Source organism: Thunnus thynnus, chromosome 24 (assembly GCF_963924715.1).
Source record: "Thunnus thynnus chromosome 24, fThuThy2.1, whole genome shotgun sequence".
Lineage (NCBI taxonomy): Eukaryota > Metazoa > Chordata > Actinopteri > Scombriformes > Scombridae > Thunnus > Thunnus thynnus.
The window spans coordinates 18,636,355-18,661,895 of record NC_089540.1 but is presented as its reverse complement, the minus strand read 5'-3'; the positions used below and the strand labels follow the sequence as shown (position 1 = coordinate 18,661,895).

Below are 25,541 nucleotides of genomic sequence, written 5' to 3'. Positions count from 1 at the left end.
CTCGGTAAGTTCTATTAGATCCTCCAGAATATCCTCTATACATGATTGTACTATACCATTTTGTCGCTCTGCATTTGGGCAGTCAGCTTTCTCTGGGAAAGCCACCACTCAGTGGAATGGAATGATATGAAGAACTGTAGTTCAATCAATACATTCAAGTCCAAATTAAAAAAATCTACTAAAGACGAATCAGCTGTGTGAACACTGCGTCTAAACTCCATCTATGGTCTTCTCATTAGCGCAGGTAGTCTTGATTTTAATTTGACAAGTTTACATTATTATTTTCTAATTGACATTGTGGGTGTATGTGATGTGCTATTGTGTGTAGCTTTGTATTTTGTATGGTGTGTTCTATGTGTTTTTTGCTTTGTACTGTTTGTTGTTGTGCTATTGTATGTTTTAATTGTGGGGGACTATGGATGCAAATTAGCTTTGAGCTAAGTCTGGTGCAGTGCATCTTTTATGTTTAAAACTGCACACTGTCCCAATCAATAAATAAATACAATCAATAATAATCCTGTTTCCAGCTGCAGCAGGTAGCCGTTTTCAGCTAAAAAGCTTGTTGGTGGAGACCAACCAGCATTGAAAGGAGAGTGAATTGGACTTTTATTTGTAAGTTGAATATAAACACGACTCAAAAATTACACATTATTATCACCTTATAAAGTGTGAACATATTAGCAAACAGTAGCCTATTTACACATCCAACAGACACAGAGCATCATGATCATCCCACTGGCCACCTGATGAAAGTCTACTTTTAGCTCCGGTTTGGTTTCCACCAACTCCTGAGAAAAATGGTGCAGTAAATTTAAGCTTGGACCAAATTATGTGTTTAATAGTGGCTCTCTGGATACCAATGTCATTAATTGTGTTATTCTGTTACAGCAATAATAGAGACACTTTGTATGTTTTAATTTGACATACTCACCTCAGACAGTATTTTATGGGCCTCAGGACAGTTCAGAGTGTAGGTTTGGCCATCAATGAGTTGACAGGAGGAAGGGGCCACAATGTGCTCAGCAGTTTCATGTTGTTTTTTCACCTTCATTAGAACATTTTTATTAGACAGTGACTGCATTACCCCAATTATATTACCCTATTAATATTACCCTACTACTATTAAATATCAGCGATTAAACCATCAACAAGCACACTGAATTATTGCACACTGCATAGAGATTGATGGGTAACAAATAAACTAAAAACTGACAGTAAGTTTGTGATAAAGATGTCTATCAATAATGAGCCTCCACAAAAGCTGTTTTAACAAGAAACCTTTCTGATAAAACAGCGCATCATTTTATCTTTTAATATCACTTGTGTAATAACAAGAACGTTTTGCGAAATAACATGATAAAGTTATATGTTATTAAAACAAGCTGCATATTAATTTTTCTCAAGTGGAGAATATACATTTCCTTTATAAATTCACAAGTTAAAGGATGAAGAGGGAGCACACTGATGATTTTGATATCCATGTGAGAGACATGCTTTTGTATGAGGGAAGAAGGAGAGGGAAGTGTGTCGTTGACTGATAAACCTGAATTTGTTTAATTATGAAAGCTGTGAGTTTAAAATGATTACGAACTGATTGTAAGCTATTATAGAAAGAGCTATTACCTCCCGCACCAGCACATTTTCTGGCAGTAGAAACACGTGGAATTTTGGGCGTTGCCTTGGTCCTGTTGGTTGGCGAAACAGCAGAACTTGGCCACTTATTGGTTTTGGAACTGGGTTGAAGAGGCTTTTAAAGAAATCCCGCACCAAGCCCAAAGCTGAGAGGTGAGGGACATCCACAATCACATGAGTGTCTGTAATCTCCAGTGGTTCAAGGATGCTCATTCCATCATCACTGATGTGGACAACAGACAGGTTGTCAGAGAGCGATACTGTAAATACACAGAACCATCAACCATTACTATTTCATGTCAATGTCATTTTATTTCCACTACTCTAACTCTATGCCAGCTAAACAACTTTTTTTGTTTTTGTCAGACACATAGACATACATAAACACATAAAAAAGAGGCAGATACTTAAATACCACAGTTGAAAATGACACAATAACACAACTTTTGCAGTCTGAAAAAGGTGCAGGCTGAAGCTACAGCTTATAATGCCTACCCTTTTAACAACACATCCTCTTTGACCTCAAAATGTAACGTCAAACAACAACGGCAAAAAAAAAGAACAAAAACTTATACACCCTGTAACCTGTCTTTCTGTGTCTTTCTGATCAATTTTTATAATTTTTCCGTAAAGTATTTTTAAATTTTCTTTACTTAATTATTATCTTTATATTATTTTTTTATTAACATATTGATATTCACACCTTTGATTGAAATACAATGATTTTTTCTTTAAATTAGTCCTCACTAAGTGTTTTCTGAACATACAAATTCCTCTCAAATGATCTTGACTTTCTGTCATTTTAAACACCTTTTAGATACTTTCAAGTAGTAATTGATTTTTTGCTCTACACATAATTTGAACCATTGTTAAGTTGACCAAATCTAGTCAAGTAGTTTTGTTTACAATTCTTATGGCTCTCAACAATTCTCCTATATGGGACTATAAGGGAACAGTATAAGGTGTGTAATGCAACTTGAAGATCTTTAATTTTACAGTACAGTATTGCAACTGACTTTGATATTTTATATCTGTCTTCCAGCATAATTTATTATCTATTATCACTCCAAGAAATTTAATTTCAAACACTTCCTACACATTTTAGGTTTTAACAAAATGCAAGAAAGGAAATGCTTGTTGTTTTTTTCCAGCACAACATTCTGCTTGCTTACCAGGTTTTATTTCACAATGTGGGAGGTGCAGCTTAGAGACAGCGTCCTCAGAACACTTGATGTCAAACAGTGGACCTGCAGGTTTCTTGCCAGCTGAATGAAGAAGGCTCTCATCCCACTGGACAATCCTGTATAACAACTCCCCCTCTCGATCCATAGAAAACACCAGCTTCGTCAGCATACACCAGAACACACCTGGACCAGGACACGTGAACCTGAAAAACACAGAATGGTACCGGTGGAAGAAATATTCAGATACTTTACTTAAAATAATGTAAATCATCTCAACCATCACCACAATGCAATGTATTGTATAAGCAGTGATCCATACTACATAATCTGTCCACTTAATAAAAATAAATTCTTACTGTATTTAGAGTGAGAACCATTAAAGCAGAGGAAACCATATTTTGCTATTTTATATTTGCTAATTACCTGTATGAAGTGTCTCCAGATTCACTTAACAGTTCAGGTGTAAATTGTGATGGGGCCTGGATTTTAGAAAGGCACAAAATTAGTTTTCAAAACATAACAACTTTGTGCAGTTGTGTGCTATAAAGTGATTAAAAATCTTCATTATACATACTTAATTAAGTACATTACATCAGATCAGAGTAAACATTTGAATGTAATGATGATAGTAGGGCTGCAACTAATGATTGTTGGGCCTCATATCACGTGCATGAGACAAAAGCAGGCGACACATAGAAAGGCGCGAAGTCGAACAAAAGGAGTCCAAAACGGACTTCAACTCCCATCATGCTTTGCTCCCACACCTAGGTGTGAAACCTAGCAAAGTCAAATTCGCGGCTCTTATTGGATGAGACTCACCGGAAATGCATGCGGATTCTTCCTCCCAGCTGTGATGTCACTGAGAGTGTAAACACCTGAGATGATCCCAAAGCCGTGCTTCCAGCTGCAGTTACTGCTTACCAGCTGTTCCACAGCTATGAGGAAGTAACTCCCGTACACATGTTTAACTCAAACTAAGCCTAACCATCTCAAACTCGCTGGACAAGTAGAGATTTCTTGGTGTTTAACCGAGCACACGACTGGATCTGAAGTAGAAGACCGCTGTGCAATCTAGCATTCTCACCCTTTCCTGCAGAAGTGAAGGAGGAAAACCCACTTTTCTTTGACTAAATCGATTTCGCTGTTTCCTCCACAACTCCACAGAGGATCAGCTGCCGTAAAACCCACCGACAGAGAACAAGAATGGTCCCAGTCAGGATCTGAAAAATGAGGAACTGAGCTGGACACCCTACTTGCTTCCTTATGTAACACAAGTAAGAGGCTTAAGTCTGGGCAGACATAGGATACGAAAGTGTTATTTTCAGCTTTATTGCTGCTGTTGTTGTGAAATTAACAGACCGTGAGTTGGTTGTTGCTGCTGAGAATACTGTGGAAGTATTATTGCTGTTTGCTGCTTGTTTGATTGTGTTTTATCACGCACGTTTGTCCAACTGCTTGGACTGCTTTGTGTTAGCTTACCATCGGATGTGACTTTCGCACGCCATGTCTCTGTGGGAATAAAAGCCAGCGCCACTTTCTCTTCACAATCGCTGACATCTTTTGTTCTTTGGTATTTTCAACCTCTCTTCTCTATTAACCTCACCTGCATGTACACACACATACATGTTTCGACGCTCACACACGCTATTCTGTAGTCAGACGCATGTTGCTAAGCAACAGAGATGCTCAGCTTTGTCTGATGCCATTTTGGTGATCAGAGGCATGTGTTGATTAATAATTATCTTTGATAACATGTATAATATGTATAATAATTATCTTTTCTAATTATTAATTATTGCTAATAACCAAACCTGCTCCTAACTGAGTCCCAATACGATCATTTTCACTATCAAATAATCCGTTGATTATTTTGTCAATTAATCGATTAACTGCACTGTAAGACCAAACACTTGGAAAAGGGTAGCACATCTCATTTTACTAGTCGAGGAGGACATAATATTAATATTATACTTGTTTATTTGGCTCACATCACATTAGAAAAACGCTTACGCGTTTCAGCACAGAGCCTTCTTCAGAGCATTTCAAGCACATAGGTTAAATTCACTCATATACACAAGGGCAGGGTTAGTACACAGCTGGTGGTTGGACCCAATCATTTGGGAACCAATCACCCTTCTCATGCCATGGTTCTAGGCACAGGGACCAATCTCCAGTATACAATGAAATCTTATTTAAATCCCATTGCATACAAAATGAAACTTCACAAATACAAACACTGCTACTGACCATCATTGAGTCGCCACTCAGAACATACACTAGATGGCAATAAAGGGACATATAGATTACAAACAGTTTTAACCTAAAAAACATTTTAAGCTGAAGTCAACATTAAGTCCATTTGGTGTCACAGTGTTGAGTGTGTATATCCAAAACATTTCTCTTTGGGCCAGTGTCTTCAGAATATCCCCTCCTCTAATAGGCATCATGACTTTCTCAATCCCACAGAATTTTAATCAAGAGTGTGAACCATGATTTGCTTCAGTATAATGTTTTGCAGTTGCATAATCCATATTACTTGTATGAATTGCAGTTTTGTACTCCAATGTTTGTTGTTTAAGAGGTCGTTTGGTTTGTCCATCGTATACTAGACCACAGGAACATAATAACATGTAAATCACATGAGTGGATTTACAGTTTATGAATTCTCTAATGGGAATTTTCCTCCCAGTGTGGGATGATTGACAATTTTGTATTTGTTGTATTGATGCAGCAGGCACAGTTACTACATCTATGCATGCCAGTTGTAGTCAGCAATGTGGTTTTGTTATGAGTCATATTTTTGTACATGAATCCCATTGTTGAAGTGCAACCTCCTTCTTCAATACCGAACAGTAAAGGTTTGTTAAAGAAGATTGGTTGTATTACCTCAAAAATGCAAAACAGCTAATTCACCACAAACGGTTTGAATTACTTCTGCAAAATTCTAATTTTAAGAGTACAACCCCTAACTACTTTAATGATTATGATTTATTGTACTCAAATCATTTGACAGCAATCTATTAATCCGCGTGATGTCATGCATGTGCATACATGCTTCTTCGCCAAACTGGAAATGTCCGCTATGTCTGCTGCTCGCCCTGGGAGAGGAATTTGTCAAAAAGTTTTCTGCTTGTGAACAACTCTGATACATTTGGAAGCTGAAGCAGTAAATTTACTGTGAGACAGCCAGTGAAGATATTTTAAATGAAATATGCTGTGGCATGCAGCAATTTTCTCAATGTGATCAGTTAACTTTTGCCACCATGCTGCTGACCACCATGATACTGATGTTGTCTTTGGACACCCTAATCTGGTGAGTTATTTGTTGGTTTAGAACCATATTTTGTTATTTGATTTCATTACTGTCTTCATTAAATGCCTTTAGGTTCGCAGTTTAGAGTTATTTTATGCATTCGACTTCTTTATTAAACATCATATCTTCCTAATTAAAAGTGAAAACCGATTGAAAAGTTGAAACTAGGGGGGTCACAATATACTGACAATAACCGTGATATTTTAAAAAATTAAATATTGATATCATGTAATAATACATATATGATAATATCCTGTAAATAATCCAGTGCCTCTTAAAACCCCTTAATGTTCTGACGGCCAATCCACGGGCCATCACACTGCACAACTATGCTATGTACACAACTCCTGTTTTTAAGTGGGTACTCATGTGACACATCTTTGGAAAGCTAAGATGATCTGATTTGATTGATTTAAACTATTCCAAGATACAATCACAACAACAGGTAAAAAATGCCTCTGTCAGACCACCAACAAACAAAATTCATGCTACTCACCTATGAAGCCTCATATTACTCAACTGACTGATACAACTCAGACAAAAATGGTCTTGTTAGATTTGCAAGGATCCAGTCGATCCAATCCAGCAAAATATTTAGTCCAAAACACATTATCACATCAATAAAATATCCATGAATGGCTGTTGCATCATTTTAAATTAGCCGGCAGATGTCTTAATCTTCCAACATATTCTGCATTATGACTCATGTTCAGTGGTGGAGGAAGTACTGAAGCTCAGTACTTAAGTAAAAGTACAGATAAGCAGCAAAAATTGTCAGTTGTAGTTCTACAATCTTTTTGTGAATATTGTATTCTGTGTGGATGTCATTAAGGGCTTCAGCTAGTACATCATAGGTATGTGATCCTTTCAGCCTTCAACATGCCAGAGCAACAGAACATCTCTCCAGGCTTTCTAGCTTGATCCAGTGGGCAGTAACACCTATGAAGCTTTGACGATGGGCTGTCCAACAATCTGTGGTTGTTAAGATGTATTTAATGTTCTGCATTGCATTCTTCACTTTTGCTTTCATTTGCACTGTTTTTTCTATCCTGTCTCTTAAAGTTGTCTGTGATATCACTGTATAATTTGGCTGAATATGCTGCATTAAAGATATGAATCTGGGTTGCTCTACTACTCCAAAAGGGTGCAAACCCTGAACAACAAAGTTCATTACCGCAACATCTGTGCTCTTCTGAGAAGCTTTTGTGTCTGCCATCGCCAGTTTCTGCTGCTTACTAGTTGAAGGACCTTCGCCAGCAGACAAGCTCCCCTTCCTTTTAGTAGTAGTTGTTGTCAGGTCATTGTAATGCTGGAGATGTGATCTGTGCCTTCTCTGAAAACAAATCAACAATAATAATATATTATTAGTTAATTAATTAATTTTAATTCTAGGGGTGGTCAATATGACCTAAAATTTATATCACTGTATACATTTTTTGTGGTAATGGTATTATATCATGGTGTTACAGGAATACTCCACTGAAAATACGATTCTGCCTCTTTTCACTTTATCAACAATATGGTAGAACATATCCTAACAATGAGAAAATATTTTTTTAAAGACAGATACAGATTTCCCACAGATTCATTATAAACGCTCTCCGTCACATATTAATTTTCAATTTTTGGAGCTATGCATCTCATTCTCACTCACATACAAGTGCACCCGTCAGTGAACAGCTGGTGTTATATACTCCGATACAGACAGTAGATGGTGGTGTGGCTTTTAGTCTGTCTGGAAAACCAACGAAGGTGTGGTGCTAAAAGTTGTGGGCTCTGACTGACCATAACTTTCTCTTCTCAAGAGCTCAGAGGAAAATGCACAGCAGTGTTTCACATTAATTGACTGGACAGTGCTGATCCGCAAACTCACAGCCCCCCCACCAACACTCTTGGAACCGATCCATATTAAACGTGAATGATGTAATCACGACCACTAAACGGCTAATGTAAAACAAATGATCTTATGCCTGCGGTAAATTACGTTCACTAAAGTGTTTGTTTTTACCACCAACAGGTTCAGATTGTTGTTATAAGTGTGTGACAACATTATGAGGGATTCATATAGAGACAGAGCTGCTGTAAAAGGGTCAGATCGTTTCTGTTAAACCAGAGAAAGTTTAACAAGACTCCACTGAAAAAAGCTGTGATTTTGGTTGGTGACTTTGACTGACATTAGCAGTTGATCTCGTTGGTTGCTGATTTTCCAATAGACTAATTTCAATTATCTGCAAAGACAAGACTACCTTTACCTGCACTGTCTAAGCAATGTGCAAGTGCGAACTTGTCCATTAATACTAATTTCACAACCTAGAAAAGCTAGACCCTATATTACATTGTAAATGACACTGAGCTAGCATGTGCAACAAGCTAATCTAACTTACCACCTTACCTTCTCATGGAAGTTAGCTAAATAATGAAAGCACTGTTGTACTCTTTTCTGGCGATTCCTCTGTATTAACATGTACTTTGCTAGATTAGACCATTCATAACATGATGACAGTAAACAAAATGAATATAACCTTGGCTAACATGTAAAAGCCCGAGAAAATAACTCGGGCTTAGCAGAGCATAGCAAGAGCTCTGCTTACCTCAATGTGTTTCTTTAGATTTGAAAGCCAGTAGTTCTTTTCTTTGAGGCAGACAGTTGAAACACTGGAATTTCCATTAATCATTCCTAGAGCCTATATATTTAAACATTTCCTTTAAATAGGGCCAAGGGTGGCTCGACTCAGGGGGCCTGATTGGTTTAAACTTCCGAGTCAGAAACCGATATTTTTTGTGAAGACAACATTTTGGTGACTGATCAATCATAAAATGTAACGAGGTGCATTTTAGAAATAAAGTGGAGTAGAAAGTGCAGATAATAGCTGAAAAATGTAATGGAGTAAAGTCAAAAGTATGCTCTATATTTTTTACTTGAGTAAAGTACAGATACATGAAAAATGTACTTAAGTACAGTAACAAAGTATTTGTACTCTGTTACATTCCACCACTGTCTATGTGTGAAATAACTCTGTCATAGTCATGGCCAGGGCCCAGTGTCCCGGGTCTGTGCGTGGTAACCTGACTTCCAAAGATAAGAAGTGTTGCTGAAAATATTTGAAAGTAAGTAAAAAAATCTGCCTGCCTACCTTATCTGCCTGCTAAACCTAAGAGAGTAGTGTAGGCTTTTGTTTCTGTTATGTTTAGTGATAAAATAACAATATAATAATAATGTTTTGAAGATTTCTATTTGTTGCTATAGATAAATGAAGAGGATTTTCACTTTGCCAGAGTTTATATGCATTAAGTAGCCTGTTAAATTGTCTGCACAATTACACCCAGCAAAGCCTTTATGCAAACAAGGCAGCAAGACATACATTCACTACCTGCTGACTGTTAATTCTATGTCTTCTCACCTTCTAACATTTTGACATACAAGTAAACCCTTTAGAAAAAAGAAATAAAAAATAAATAGCTAATTTTTTTGAGACAGCCCCCTTCAGCAAAATGAACAAACAAAAAGTTTTTTAGGGTGTCCTTGGGTTTTGTATATTAGGGTCTGAAACAACACCATATTTCATGCGATGCTTGTAATGTTAAGTAACTGATAAGCGTGCAATGCTTCTTTGATATTTTTCTGTGGTGGAGGCTACCACCAGCCCTTACTTTGTGTCAATCAGTGAGCAGTATATGATGCGTTCTGACCTGGGCTGTCATACTTTGAATCACCTGAAACTAACAGGAATTCATCACCTACTGCATTCATTATGGCTTCATTGTGTAAATATCATTTTCTATTCACTTCAGGAATGACATAGGGCTTTTGGATGTTGAACCACTGCCTCTTGGAGAGGCTCTCCAAGCCAATTGTTTCACAGACCTCTATGAATGGAGTGCACTCATTCCCAGTAACAAATACCACTGCAGGTACTGACACATTGCACTCCATTACACCCCTCACCAGAGGCTGGGAACACCAGGTATAGCTGTGACCATCAATACACTCAGTCTTCACCTTTATTCCAAATCCACTTTTTGAAACTGTTGGCGGCTCCACAAGACATTTTCCACAATTCTCCCAGTGACACTTAGTGAACAGTTTCAGTAGCTCATTAGTAGATACGATGCTCTTTCTGTCTTCTGAGAGATCGGGCTCCTTGTCTTCTACATCAGTCAAGCTCATTTCCGTTTCTTCCTCACTCAGTTGAAAGTCATCATCAGGCTCATCTGACCTCATGTCTTCTGCACTTTCCTCATGGACTGACCACTCACTGCTCAGGCACTTAAATGTTACCTCACTCTGCCGAGGTGGTGAAGCCCTTGGCATTGGGATGCTATCCAACAGACTGAAGTAATCCACTGCTGTACAGTAGGAATGGTCATTGATGACTACTGTCACATTACCTATGTCTTCAGTAACTGTGCCTTTGCTCACAAATGCCCTTTCACTGCCCTTTTATCTTCCCCCAGATCAGTACTGACATCAACCTTGTTTCTGCTGCCCTGACTTTCTTCCAGTTCCTGACATGCTTCCTAGCTTCCTGTCAACTGACCCTCCATCAACTCATGCTTCTCTGACCTTTGCAAAAAGATCAAAGACGTCAAAGACAATTTGATCAAAAGATAATTGTCACTCTCGACATTTCCTCTCACACAAAACATAACCAAGATACTGTGATGCAGCAGCTGTTTGCTAAAGGCACAATAAAAGCTTGGTAGCCCCACCACGGAAAACAATAAATAAGACTGGGGACAAAAGACAATTAATCAATTGTTCATGGCACAGATTATGGCACCGTTATACAACTGGTAGATATGAGTTGTTATAATTGTGGGATTTTGTGGGTGTGAAAAGTTTGTTTACATGTTCAATATTGGTTATTGGTTAATGATAGGATAAAATGTATATTATGTCATAAACAAAAGCTTATGTTCCATCTGTGAATCAAATATACTGTACCTGAGTAAGTGATTAGTAGAAATTTTCCCTGTCTATGGTTCATCGCGTTTTAAAATATTTTAGTAAAGGGGGAAAAAAAAAAAAAAAAAAAAAAAAAAAAAAAAAAAATATATATATATATATATATATATATATATATATATATATTTTTATATATAAAGGTATACTGGTTACAAGCCAATGTACCCAGTATATATATAGATCCAGCCTTCATGTCACACAGCTAGCCCTGCTGTGCAAAGTACCTGATGCAGAGTTGTGGTTACGAAAGTGTTCTTCCCCCTTGGTTGAAAGACTTGCACACTCTTGAGAAGGATGGCATTTTTATTAAACTGTCGGTCAATGTGTATTATACAACAGGTAGTTCTGACCAAAGCAATCCGATTAGTCATCTAGATATTTACAATGTGATCAAATCAGCATGACAGCACACCTAGCTGTACTCAAATGAAAAATGCCTCATCACTATAAATATTACTCTGCCACTGATTAGAACTATAGACCGTGATGTTGTGCTAACAACAACAGCACGACTACCTCTAGGCAGATAATTGGTGGTTGATTTGAGTTGCCACCAGTAACACTGCCCACCACAACAGGCCTATAAAGACTAACTGAACAGATTGTTTTGTTTATTGCAAACGCAATGCGTTTGAGGTTAATGGAACTCGAAGACAATTCGAAAATTTGAAGGAAATCGTTGGCATTTCTTTTGAGCAAAATCCTGATTATTCACCTATCATACCAAGATCCAGATTTTGATGGACAGTGACTACTGGCTAAATAACTGTCAGATCATTGTAGCAGCAGACAGGCTGAAGCTCACACCTCATCCCCCAGTAACTCACCACAGTGTTTAAGAAGTCATCTTTTCCACACACTGCATCCTAAGTGAATGTGTGGCTACATGTGGCAGCTTGGGAAGCGATGATATAGTCATGATGAATGCATGTGGGGTCGAATATCAAGTTGGGGCAGGGCACTGGGGAAGTGGGGGTTGTCGTGCAGTGGTGGTGGGCACAGCTGCCCAGGATACAGCAGCTTGCTGGGAGCCAAGGTCAGCACGGTAGGGATCAGGACTGTAAACTGATCACATATTTGTAGCACTCCATCTCAAACAAGCTCCAGGACAAGACTGAATTCCCTTTGTAACAGACTAAAAGACAACGCACTGAGGATTACTTCTGAGGGATCAATGGAAGACAGATACTAGGAATGAAGCATAATTTTGGAAATCTTTGAAAATGGCCCTCATTTTGTAATCCAATATGTGAGTCTATTTTACAGGGATTAAAGCAACAAAAAAAAATCTTTTGACTGAAACTTTTTTCAAGCCGAAGCCATATTTCCCATCTGCAATTTGTAAAACATGTTACAGATTACATTACTTGATGCCCGCTAAACAAATAACACAGTATGTAAAATTATGGGATTTCAACACCACTCCACACATAACCATTGCTGCTGTTCTCTAATGCATCACTGCAGCTCTAGATGATAGGAATAAGATATGTTGTAACTAAAATTGGAATTATGCTTCTCCAAAAATACATATAAACGTCTCTGCAAACTTAAGCAGAGAAGGGTGTTATGGGTAAGTATAGGTCACAGAGGCTCGCAGAGGAGCTGACACACACAAATCACAAATCTCAGCTGCACGCTGTGAAGACCTGCATATCAAGCATGTTGATTGATTGATTCAATTCAGAGATGAAAAAAAACAGCTACCACCTATCCAAGCAACCCACATGCATGTTTGCCTATGTGTAGCCCAGAGAAGCATAATCCCAGCTTTTGGTTTAACCAACAAAAAAAACAGACTGCCTCTTTCATTAAAATGACACCAGAGTCTTTTTGGTTATTCTTTTGCCAGAGCCTAACCTGACGTGGCAGAGGGCTTGTTACACAGAACCATCTGAGAAGTCGTCCTGGGAAACTGTTTGGAAAAAAGTAGGCACTTTTAAAAAATACTTTGCTGGTGATCGGATGAACCATCTGTCTATCACCGTCTATCATGGGCTAATCAACGGGCTTCTTGCTGTCATGACACATAAACCATGCCCACAACAGCCAGTAGTGACGCTGATTAGTCTGAACCACTGTGGATCAGCCACAAGTGCATAACTTGAAGCCTGACAAGATGGATGCTCGCATTATCTCATTCTCATGATCTCATAAATCAAGCTGCCTCGCAAGGTAAGCCAGGGCCTGTAGACGCAGCAAAAATACAACTACTCCCACACCTATTATAGCAGAATGCAACCTTACCTAGCAACACTGACAAATGAAATTTATATAAACACACAATAGCATGTAGTATTTTGTAGGTTATGGTATAACAATATTGTTAAAAGTCATTTGTCTCGATTTCACCTTTTAATAATTTCAACTTTGATATGTTTCACTTTGAGGAGAGTTGTTTTCCCTTTGCCGAGTTGAGATTTGCTTTCTTCCCGTAGGCTAATTTATACATCAGCAGTAATAAGACGAATAAGATTGAAGCTGCATCCATCACCCAAAATGTGTCTCACCCATGAATATATCTCTGTGAACTGCTCTGCACTCACCTCTGACTTGTCCTCATCATGTATTGAGTTTGGAGTGAGAGGAGTGAGATAAGAGTCATCTGATGGAGAGAAGACACACAAGATTGATCTTGAGAGTGGAAAATACCAAATAAATTGATGAGACATTATGAAATAAATCATATGACTAAATAGAGCAATATATATAGAAATTAACCATTAAATGTGAAATAATTAGGGCTGCACCAAATACATTGAAGCTTCGGCAGCAATTTTTTAATAAGACTACAGATGCCACCTAGCTAACCAGCTAACTAACTTGACTGGCTTGTGAGCTTTAGTTTTTATTGGCATTATAATGTAGAGACAGCGCAAACAGCAGCAGCGAGCTGGCTAATGCAGAGTTAGCTTGGCAGTGATGTGAGACTGAAGACGATCCTCAGAGAAAGACATGACTGAAAAACAAAAAGGAAAAAAAGTTTTCTCCTTGTTGCAGGTCATGAGAGGGGGCTGGGGCTGGTGACAACAAACTCTGTCATGATAACTGACACAAAATAAAGCATACAGAAAATACAAATAACAATTTGTATTTATACAAAATACAAATAACAATTTGTATTTTCTTTCAGTTTATTTCATCGTTTGATTGGGTTTTATTTTGGCATTTTAAATCTTCCACTAAGTTCACCCAAATCCCAAATTATGTTTTTACCACTTACCCTTACTATCTTGTGGTGGAGATTGTTCTGCTCTTGATGATCTTTTCTGAAAAGCTGGAAAACTATAAAGCAAAAATTAAAAGGCAATTACTATCCACTACGCTATATCACTGTACTGTATATGTATAAATATTGTCCATACTACATAATTTGTCTAATTTATCAAATAAAAACAAATGATTACTTATAATGATAGATTAATTACAATTAAAGCAGGGAAAATAATATTTCACAATTTAATGGTACTATTACCTTATTGAAGTCCTTTTTCTTTTACGTCTTCTATAACTTGATGGCTCCTGGATTTCAAAAAAGATAAAAAACTTGTTTTTCTAAACATAACTTGTAGTCGTGTGCTAAAAGTGAACAAAAACATTGAAGGATGGGTTGACAATTTTTCAAGTCGGTCTTAAAAAAACAGTCTGGTGCCCAGATAAACACTGAAACATATTTTTCTTGCTGTAATCATTTCTCCTGTTCATACTGACCATTAGAAGATCCCTTTATAATTCACTTACAATGTAAGTGCATTATGAATCAGCCAAACCAATTAATCAGTGCTGATGGGACATTTTACAAACTATCGGTATTGGCGGAACTGGGCTCTAATCAAGGGTGTCACTAGAGATTTATGGATAGAGGGACAAAGCCTTTACTAGGTACTTTACTTTAGTTTCAGTTTTAGTCAGATTTTGGATGGAATCATTTTTAAATATGATGACATCACTCCATGCAATGATCTCTCATCTGGCTGCTCTACGCTGTGCTTTCATTATGATTATTCTCTCATTTTCTCATACAGGCTAAATGAGAGCTGCAAGTTTACTCTAAGGGGAAGTAAGGTCTAGTCCTCAACTAAAATGGCCCTTTTAAGTCTTGAGGAGCAAAAATCACCTTCTGAGTCTGCATTAAAATAGTCTTTGATATGAGATAATGTAGGTTAAAATAATCTGCTTTTGAAGTTATTATTATTCATTCCTGAATTACATTACTACTTTAGCTAGTGATGCTAATAGCTATTACTAGAACCTGCGTGTGGGATCAGAATTAGGTGGGATTGGAATTAGATAGTTGTTATGAGGCCGTTTCATTCATCCAAATTGTTTTTACTTTGTGGCAATTGTTAGACTTTGGAGATGGCCTTGTGAGTATTGAGAATAGCAACCCTCAGGTTTAACATTGTTTAACCAGGTTTCATTATACAAATCATATGGTGATGTGTTGTAAGATTATTTCATTTATATAAATTGTTTGTCCTTGTTAAAAAGAAAAAGAGATCATATTGCTCCCATTTTAGTTTTGCTGCATTGGCTTCCTGTACAATCCAGAAATTAATTTAAAACCCTTCTCCTCACCTACAAAGCTCTTAATGGTCATAGTACCCTATTATTCCACTAGAACACTGCTCTCCCAGAATGCAGGCTTACTTGTGGTTCCTACAGTCTCCAAAAGTAGAATGCTAGTCATATATCTATTATTATTATTGTTATTGTTATTATTGTTGTTATTCTGCTTCTCTCTGTCCCCCCCTCTCCTCTCTCTTTCTGTCTCTTTCAACCCAACCGGTCAAAGCAGATGGCTGCCCACCTAGAGCCCAGTTCTGCTTGAGGTTTTTTCCTGTTTTTCCTCACCGCTGTCACCAAGCACTGCTCATGGGGGAATTGTTGGATCTCTGTAAATTAATGAGTATGGTCTAGACCTGCTCTACGTGCAAAGTGCCCTGAGATGACTTTTGTTGTGATTCGGCGCTATATAAATAAATTGAATTGAAACTGAAAAATTTAACCTTGAATATGGCCTAGTAGCCTGCAACCTACTGTCGTTTTAGGCTACATAATGTTTTTGTAAATATAATTTCAAATATGAAATAGCCATTCTTGGAATAATCATTTCCTGTCCTGATCCAACCAATTATATACTGTTCTTGATGCATTCCCAGATTTCATAGCACCCTCAATCTAACTAATCTAGACTAGTGCAGGTGGCTGTTTCTTGACTTAATCCAAGAGGTTTGGTATTGTAGAAATGCAGGAAATTTGTTTTAAATTACATTTTTTTTCTGGGGGAAGGACCCCAGACCCTCACCACCAATTCTGTATCTTTCCAAGTTTCCTCCCCCCTTTTAATACAAAACCAGGTGCCTATGAACACAATGTCGCCTTTTCACTGACAGTAACTGACTATAAACGATCTATGCTTACTGATATGATTGTTTCGAAATACTTAAGAGGCATATAAAAGCAAAAGAAATGTCAAGAGCTGTCAATAACATTATTTCTATCTCTTTAGCGCATTCACACTTTGGCTGGCTGGCTCGTCAGCTAGTTGGTATGATGTTAGTGTTATATAGCCTATACTCTTGTCTTTTCCTCACTTTAACCTAAAGTTAGCTAACCTCAAGCAGGTAAAAAACGAGTAAAAAATTGATAGCTAGCTACATTGACCATCATTTGCCACAAATTCATATTGGAGCTAGGTATCTTCACTCTGTAATTAACTACTTACTATTTCACTCTGTATATTATGTTTATCTTGGTAAAGTTTTAGCCAACATCTTGTCACAACGTCAGTGGTTTCCTGACCACCGTTACAGTCTCTACTAAGATGGTACAGGGATTGCAGAGTGGGCAGCACAGCCAATGGAAATGCTGGATTAGAGCAGCAGCAGGCTCTCCCAGGTCCTAGCGCCGGGCCCTTTAGGTACATTGTGACTTTGGAGACGCAATGGCAAAATTCTATCGATTTTAATGAAAAATGAATGAGAAAAAACTATTGATGATGTATTCTAATAATGTACATTTAATTTGGGGGGGCTAAAGAAAATTTATGGGGAGCTACAGCCCCCCTAAAATAGGCCTAGTGACGCCCCTGGCTCCATTAGTGGCCAATGACTAACTCAGGCAGCTGAAGCCACATATTAGCTTCAGATCAACCTTTAAATGCATTTTTGCACACAGTGCCTGTGTGAACACTCTGTGGATTTTGGCCCCCATTACTCACATTGAAAGCAAAATTGAAGGAGATCTTTTAATAGCCAGTATGAACAGGAGGAATGATAACAGCAAGGAAAACCTCCTTTCAGTGTTCATGTGGACACCTGACTGCTGTTTTAAGATCCAAGTTGTTGTTGGAATGATGGTGTGAGAGAAATTCTTAGGCCGCATTCACAGCAATAACAGCAAAAACTTCAGGTTCACGTGTTCATTACAATGAAAAGATGTGTGCATTTTTTTGTTGCTGTCCTCACACTAGAGAAAAAGTTGTTGATCTGCTAAAAAAATAGCAGATCCCACTGATAATTGGTGTCTTTTACAGGTACCTTTAAAATGTTGATCCTCTGACTTCCTGTGTGTTGAAAGACTGGATTTTAAACTCCTACTGTTGGTTCAGGGCCAAAATATATTTCAGATTTGCTGCTATGAACCATCCAGACCTATCAGGTGGTCTGGGACAGGTTTGCTTAATAAGACAATCTGCATCCATCACCTATAGTGTATCTCACCTTTAAATGTGACTGTGAGAACTGCACTTCTCTTGCCTTAATCACATCTTTCTTGTCCTTAAATAGATCAAGCTTTGTGTTTGGATCCAGTGTGGGATGAAAGTCATCTAATGGAGAGAAGACACATAACGGGCATGATCAGAAAAATTTTAGAGACTCAGCTCTCAATCAATGTTGCAGCACATTGAGAATAAAGGCTAACAGGTTCAGAGTAAAACAGAATAGCTACATACTCTTGCAAGCTTACATTCAGTTCTCATGTTTCTGTACAGTTTTTTGCAGTAATGTTGTCATATTGTAGTGTAGAAGCACATTTCTTTACAGTTTTTTTAATTGCTTATAACTTGATAGTGTTTTTCATTTGTAATTTGCAAGCCAACAATCTGCAGGTTTTCATTCTAACCATTCACCTCATTAGGTGATGTCATTGAGTTTTTCCGTTCTTGTATGGTAATGGCCCAGGATTTTGCTTCCTATTCATTTCTGCGAACGGGAGATACATTTACTTCCGGTTGCAAATTGACCCATGTTGTTTGTTTTGCACAGAGCTTGGCCTTGGTTTTTTTGTCAAGTATTCAAACCAGGACACAATGTTGAATTTCTATGGAGGACTGATACACAGTGTTTAAGATGTGTTGACATGTGTAACCGCAAAACTTCTCAGTTTGCGCAACAGAAAGAGTTACTGTTGTGTTTTTTGGTAAATATGATCTACATACTTAGGAAAGGTGAAGGCTGAAGGGTGAAGGGTCTGGAAGAAGTTCTTATTGCTGTCTATGCACATCTCTTTGGTTTTAAACACATTTAACAAAAGATGACTGCAGTCGGTGTAGGCACTCAAGGAGACAGGCCACTAAGGCCATGACATCTGCATACTTTATAAGTTTAAGATTTTCATGATTGTACAATAGTTTATTTGTGTAAATCGAAAACAACATTAGTGATATAATGCAGCCTTGAGGGACACTCCTGTGTTTAAAGGGATAGGAAGATGGGAGGAAGGAAGGATACTTGGCTGCAATGAGTATACTGATAGTGACAGATGAATGACAGAAGTTGTAATAAAGAAGCTGTATAATTACCTTTGTGAACTGCTGGTGTTGGCCTGTGAGCCATGCTAGCGTCAGTAGTTTACTGTATACCCTAACTGTGCTATTTCCTGCCTGCTTTTCGCCACACCACGCAAGTAAATTTCACCTGGTGAAATCTGGTCTGACTGCATCTTTTCACTTGAAAGGCTGGGTTTGGCTTTGGTTGGAATGAACTCATGCAGACTGTTGGCTCTCCACTGCATATGGTTGGCCATCCCTGCTTTAAGATATGATTTGATTGTACAGTATATTAATGAATGAGATCCGCTCGATTAATACTCACGTGTTTTGAGGCTGTCCACTGTAATCAAGTTTTGTCCATAGTCCACTCTATAGGTATGAATTCAGAGATACTCAAAGCAGTTAGTAAATGCCAGATGATTACGTTTTCTTTGTCTTCCTTTTCTCTCCACTACATGTGTGAGAGTAAACTTAAATGAAACTTCTAGTCAGTCAACCTCTATTTTGTTTATGGGAAGTGTAGTGTCAGTCTAGCCAGAAGAGCTAGGATCATAGACTGTATATAAAGATGACGTAGCGAGGTGTGATGTCACCCATTGGTTTGCATTGGAGCCAGTTTGAAACATGGATGTATAATAAGACCTAGATTCAGCTCCGTGACTCAGCCTTACTGCCAATTTTGCCCAGTGGCGACTCACAGTATTACAATGAAAAAAATCCCCTGCAGCCCAAAAAGCATTTTCCCCATAGACCAGAATGGAACAGTGTGTATGTCATGTACAACACAGTTGTAACCAGATCCAGGACAGCAATCACTGGATAGGCCTGCAGTGACACCCCCACATAAACCGACCAGCCACTGGACTGCATCCTCCTCTACAGGGACAGCACCCAGCTTTCCAGCAACATTTTCTGCCTCTGAAAAAGGGACTCGATGGTGTACTAGGTCCACACCCTCATTTGACTGAGGTCTATAAATTTCAAGTATTGCTAGACCACCTCTAATTTCCCTGTGCATTTCAAATAGCTAAGAGGTATGTCCATGATCCCATTCCATACACAAAGTCCATGCAGGCACTGCAGCAGCACTATGGACAGCCCAGACAATTAGTGCAAGGGGAAATAAGCAATATCCTTAACACACCTGAGGAGAAACCAGGAGATGCTTTGAGGACTTTGCCCTGTCAGTCAGTAGCCTTGTTGACCAGCTTAATACTCTGGATGGATCTGCTAGGAGTGAGCTTCTGTGTGGTTCTCATGTGGACAGACTACTCACTAAACTCCCATCCTCATACTGGGACAACTTTGCAGAATATAGCCTGACAAGAGGCATTCTCAAGATTGGCACTGCTAACACCTACACACACTTCCTGACTTTGCTGAGTGGTTAGAGAGAAAATCACAAGCACTCCAGATATCAAGGAGAGGTGGTGTCTGTCAAACTTCAAGGAGAACATTAACCACACATGCCAGTCACTGGAGACAAAGACAGTATGAGTTGAAATAGAGGGAGTGTCCCGCAATGCAACTCCTCTTTGCTGTACGAATACAGCTAAATTAAAGGCTGGCCCAAAATCTACAGAGCAGCACTTGGTAAGAGACCCTGAACTGGCTATAATGTATAATGGAGAAATCCACAAATTGGAACATGCTGGCGACACAGTCAAACTCTTTCCTGAGCAGATCAGTAATACAGATGAGTCCTGGTTTATTCCACATCACATTGTACATTACAACAACAAACCCAGAATGGTTTTTAACTGCTCTTTCCAGTATTGGCAGGTCTGACTTAATAACCACTTGCTGCCCGGTCCAACCCTGGCCCGTCTCTACTTGGTGTCCTGCTGTGTTTCAGAGAACATCCTGTGTGTGCCATGTGTGCCATGTTCTACCAGGTGTGCCTCCTACCACAGGATCAGCTCCTCTTGAGTTTCCTCTGGAGGGACATGGAAAGGGAACAGAGCCCAGACATCTATGAATGGCATGTACTACCATTTTATGTTGATAACTGCCTGCAGTCCCTCTCCGCACCAGGTCAAGCTAAGCAGCTGATTGACAACATCAGACATCTACTCACTACAGGGGGCTTTGAAATCAGGCAGTGGGCCAGCAATTATCCTGAGGTAACAGCCGACAGAAGCCAGATCAGAAGGATGTGCGTTGTGGTTGACAACTCACAGGGCAGATCCACGGAACCAACACTCTGGCTATCATGGCACTGTCCCTCTATCAGACTCAGCTACAGGTGCCTACCTGTTTCAGCTCAGGACCCCACAATTTGTATCATTTACAGGGTTCTGGTATCACAATATGACACCATCAGCTACATCTTGCCTTTCACCATACAAACCAAAGTACTGGTGCCATCAAGGGTGAGCTACTCCATTTGTGGCAGGAATGGATCAGTGAACTTCAACATCTCCCCACCATCTATATTCCCAGGTGCTACACCACTCACTATTCTGAACCTTAGAAATGCTCTGTGGAAGTGCATGTTTTCTGTGATGCCTCAGAGCGTGTCTGTGGAGCAGTGGAATATCTGTGGTTCCAGTCTACAGATGATAAGTTCTTTACCACCGTTGACATTGTGGATTCTGCTGAAAAAACAACTTTCAATACCCCATTTGGAGCTATGTGCTGCTCTGGCAGGGGCCCAGCTAGCCAAACTAATACATACTGAGCTTACACTGCCCATCAGTGATACCATTCTCTGGACTGACTCTACAACAGTTCTTCACATTGCCGAAATACGGGAAATGACTAAGGAAAACAAATGGAGATATGTGATGTCTGCACATAAACCTGTAGATGACAGGGGGGGAAAACTCTCCTTGAGCTGTCTTCATCAAGCCAGTGGAACAAAGGCCCCCACTTCCTTAAACAAGCACATAAATCCTGGCCAAGTCAACCTACACTAGGTGCAAGAGATGAAAGTGAGTTAAGGAAATCTGCATTCTGTGCTCACATTGTTTTCATGCATAGCTCTACACAACATGACACATGGGCTGACTTAATCCAGGCTACATATCAGTCTCTTCACAGGGCAGCTGCCCCTCCCATGTCAGCCTCACAGTGCATAGATCCTGAAATACAACTCTTGAAACAAGCACAGCTGGACAGTTTTCCTGAGGAGCTCCATGCACTTCAAAACAGGAAGGAAATGCGAACTAACAGTCAGTTAAACACCCTGTCACCAGAATATGATGCTGGTCTAGGACCCAAAGTGGGTGGTCACCACTGCAGAGCAGAAACTTTGTATGCAGACACTGCACCCCATTGTGCTGGCACCTTATCATTCTATTACCCAGCTCATCATTAAGGACTGTGACACCCATCTTCTGCATCCAGAACCCGAGCGTGTTTTCTCTGAGCTGCAGCAAACATACTGGATCCTGAAAGGCATACAGGCTGTTAGGAAATATCAATGTCAGTCTTTGGAATGCAGAAAACAGTGTGGTAAGCCTGTCAACCTTAAAATGGCAGGCCTCCCAGCTGTCAGACTACACCTGTGCCAGCCCCCATTTTGGTTCATATGGGTTGACTGCTTCGACTCAGGAGTTACAGTAGGCCTTCTCTGCCCGGGAACCATCTCTGCAAGACAAGCTAAGTGAACAGACCATCTCTTTCCATTTCATTCCGCAACATGCTCCACACTTTGGTGGTGCCTGGGAGTGGGAGATTTGATTTGTTAAAGCTGCCAGGTGGTCCTACATGGTCAGATTTTTTCAGACAAAGTTCTCCTTACAGTCCTCATTACAGTGGAAGAGATTCTTAACTGTAAGCCCCTAGGCTATGCATCATCTGATATTGCAGATATGGATCCCATTACTCCAAATCTGCTACTCTTGGGGCGGCAAGACGCCTCCCTCTCTCAGCTGTTTATGACCCACATGAACTTCTGGGGAGATGGAAACGGCAGCACAGTCAGGTCTTTTCGGAAAAGTTTTGGACTCAGTTCACACTGCGTTACCTACCCAACCTTCAGCATAATCACAATTGTTTTATTTTATTTATATAGGACTTTACAAACCAAAGAGGTTTTGCACCAAAGTGCTTCACAAAGACAGACATACACTCCCCGGCCACTTCATTAGGTAAACCTGTGCAATCTAATTCAATCCAGTGCAATGGCTCTGCCATAAATTTTACTTTTATGAAGCTTATACATTTTTAGTTTTAGATGACATTGTCAGAAAGGTGATGATTCTACTTTATGTTCATTTTTATGTTTATTATTGAGGTTTTAGTGGGTGTTGGTGGTGTACTGGAGTGCCTTATATTGAAAAGTGCTCCTACTATTTTGCCCCCCTCCTGTATGTTAATGGAGTGCAGGTTGCAGGCCAGCTGACATGGGGTACTGCCAGCGTTTGGTGCACAAGCCCCTGAGTGAGCCTGGCCAGCCCAGTCATGAGGCCCTGCATCAATTTGTTCATGCTGCTGATGGTGGGACATTGTGCACTGAACTGTGTGGAGACACATAAGTTCAGTAGGCACGTCTTGATTGGCCGGCTACATATATGCAAATTTCAATGGGTGAACGTATGTGAGTGATTGGAGGAGAGCTAGTAACCATAGAGTCCAGAAGAGGGCAAAGCCTGTGTGTCATAAAAATACAACTACACACTACTGATGGACTTCTAACCCATGTTCTCTGTGAATATTATGTTGAGTACACTGTTCTTCAGTATTTGTCTGACTTACCTGAGCTGTGAGATATAAGGCAGACACCGTAGGAAACTCCTCACTTCACTTTCTTCATTTGACCAACCTGTCAGCCTCACTTCTTTCTTCTCTGATTGGAGTTTCAGCACTTCCAGCAAGATGGAGGCCTTTGTCTTTGACAGGTTTATGGACCAGACTATAGGTGACTGGAAAACTGACTGTAATGCTGGAAGGACTCTCCTGTCTGTTTTACTTTCATAGTCCTTCACCTGGGAGTACAGATCCAGTAGGAAATGACACTCATGCTCATTATAACGAGCCAAGGTGTTTCTGTCTTTAAAAGGGAATGTTTCATAACTGCAAACTGATGATAACAGCTCCAGTATTTTCTCTCCTCTCTGCTGTTCTCTCTCTGCTGCTGCACAGAACAGATTCACCAAGAGCCTGATTTCTTTATCAGGATCTGACCGTAGAGGAAAACTGGAACAATGAGAAGGAAACATTTTGTGAGGATTTGGTTTCAGCTACATAACTACAAACACACGCTACTGATGGACTATGTCTTGTACATGGCTGTCCTGTATAAAAGTGAATTAAATTTAAAGCACTTCAATAATCAGGAAATGCAATAAATTATTTTTAAACTATTACTGCCTCACGACACTAACACCAATCCTGTGTGTGAAATCACTGTATATTTGCTACCTACAGGTTTAATCCACCTGAAGTAAAATATATGCATAACATATAAATATAAATAGTGGAAAGACTAAATTTAGAGTCCATATCAAGTACAATAATTTAAATCCCATCAGCTGTGTGAATGTAGCAGTGCTTGTGTTTGTTAATTTTTGAACATATATTTTTATTTTTGAACAATGTAACCTTTAAGCTGCCAAAATGGCTGCCATTACATTATAAATCATTCAATCCTTAATTAATAGACATATTTATCCTGTCAATGACCCATATTTAACAATTCATCACATTTTCATGTTTCTCTCTGTTCATTATATGTGTAAATATGATAAATAAACTGCCATATATCTGAGAGAAGGTGGTACGACTCTTGTGTGTGTAAATATTTTAATATCTGAGTCCCTGAGGTTTCCAAAAACTTGGAAAGCAACTTATCTGGGAACATATTTGATGTACTTCCAACCCATGTTCTCTGTGAATACTATGCACAGTACACTGCTCAACAGTATTTGTCTGACTTACCTGAGCTGTGAGATATAAGGCAGACAATGTAGGAAACTCTTGACTTCAAGATCTTCATCTAAGCAGCCTGTCACCTTCACTTCTTTCCTCTCTGATTGGAGTTTCAGCACTTCCAGCAGGATGGAGGCCTTTCTCTCTGACAGGTTTATGGACCAGACTGTAGGTGACTGGAAAACTGACTGTAATACTGGAAGGACCCTCCCTCTCATGTGAAAGTCACAGTCTTTCACATGGGAGTACAGATCCAGTAGAAAATGACACTGATATTCCTTATCATCATCTTCATCATCATTCATGTATCTGTCTTTAAAAGGGAATGTTTTATAACTGCACACTGATGATAACAGCTCCAGTATCTTCTCTCCTGTCTGCTGTTCTCTCTCTGCTGCTGCACAGAACAGATTCGCCAAGAACCTGATTGGTTTATGAGGATCTGACCAATGAGGAAAAAAACTGAAACAATAAGAAGGAAACATTTTGTGAGGATTTGATATCAGCTATATAACTACAAACACACACTTCTGATGGACTCTATCTTGTACATGGCTGTGCTGCATGAAATAAAATAAAATTAAAACACTTCAATATTTCGGAAAGGCTATGAATCATTTTTGAACTATTACTGCCTCACAACACAAACACCAATCCTGTGTGTGAAATCACTGTACATCGATCAGCCACAACTTTAAAACCACCTGCCTAATATTGTGAAGGTCTCCCTTGTGCCAACAAAACAGCTTTGACCCATTCATGCATGGACTCTACAAGACCTCTGAAGGTTTCCTC

The 25,541-nt window shown here is 39.2% G+C and overlaps 1 protein-coding gene across 1 annotated transcript in view; it reads right to left on the bottom strand.

Annotated features, from left to right (window-relative positions):
- The window catches only part of LOC137176763 (NACHT, LRR and PYD domains-containing protein 1b allele 2-like), a 31,726-nt gene extending 7,715 nt beyond the window's left edge, over positions 1-24,011 (bottom strand). The window contains exons 1-11 of the mRNA XM_067582675.1: positions 23,574-24,011; positions 19,195-19,241; positions 17,821-17,927; positions 14,571-14,617; positions 14,319-14,380; positions 13,642-13,700; positions 7,304-7,462; positions 3,240-3,295; positions 2,805-3,019; positions 1,624-1,892; positions 932-1,045 (exon numbers count right to left, since the gene is read on the bottom strand). Coding sequence (XP_067438776.1) covers positions 932-1,045; positions 1,624-1,892; positions 2,805-3,019; positions 3,240-3,295; positions 7,304-7,345 — 696 coding nt within the window. The 5' untranslated portion in view covers positions 7,346-7,462; positions 13,642-13,700; positions 14,319-14,380; ... (2 more) ...; positions 19,195-19,241; positions 23,574-24,011. The remainder of the gene's footprint in view (positions 1-931; positions 1,046-1,623; positions 1,893-2,804; positions 3,020-3,239; positions 3,296-7,303; positions 7,463-13,641; positions 13,701-14,318; positions 14,381-14,570; positions 14,618-17,820; positions 17,928-19,194; positions 19,242-23,573) is intronic.
- Between the last annotated feature and the right edge of the window lie 1,530 nt (positions 24,012-25,541).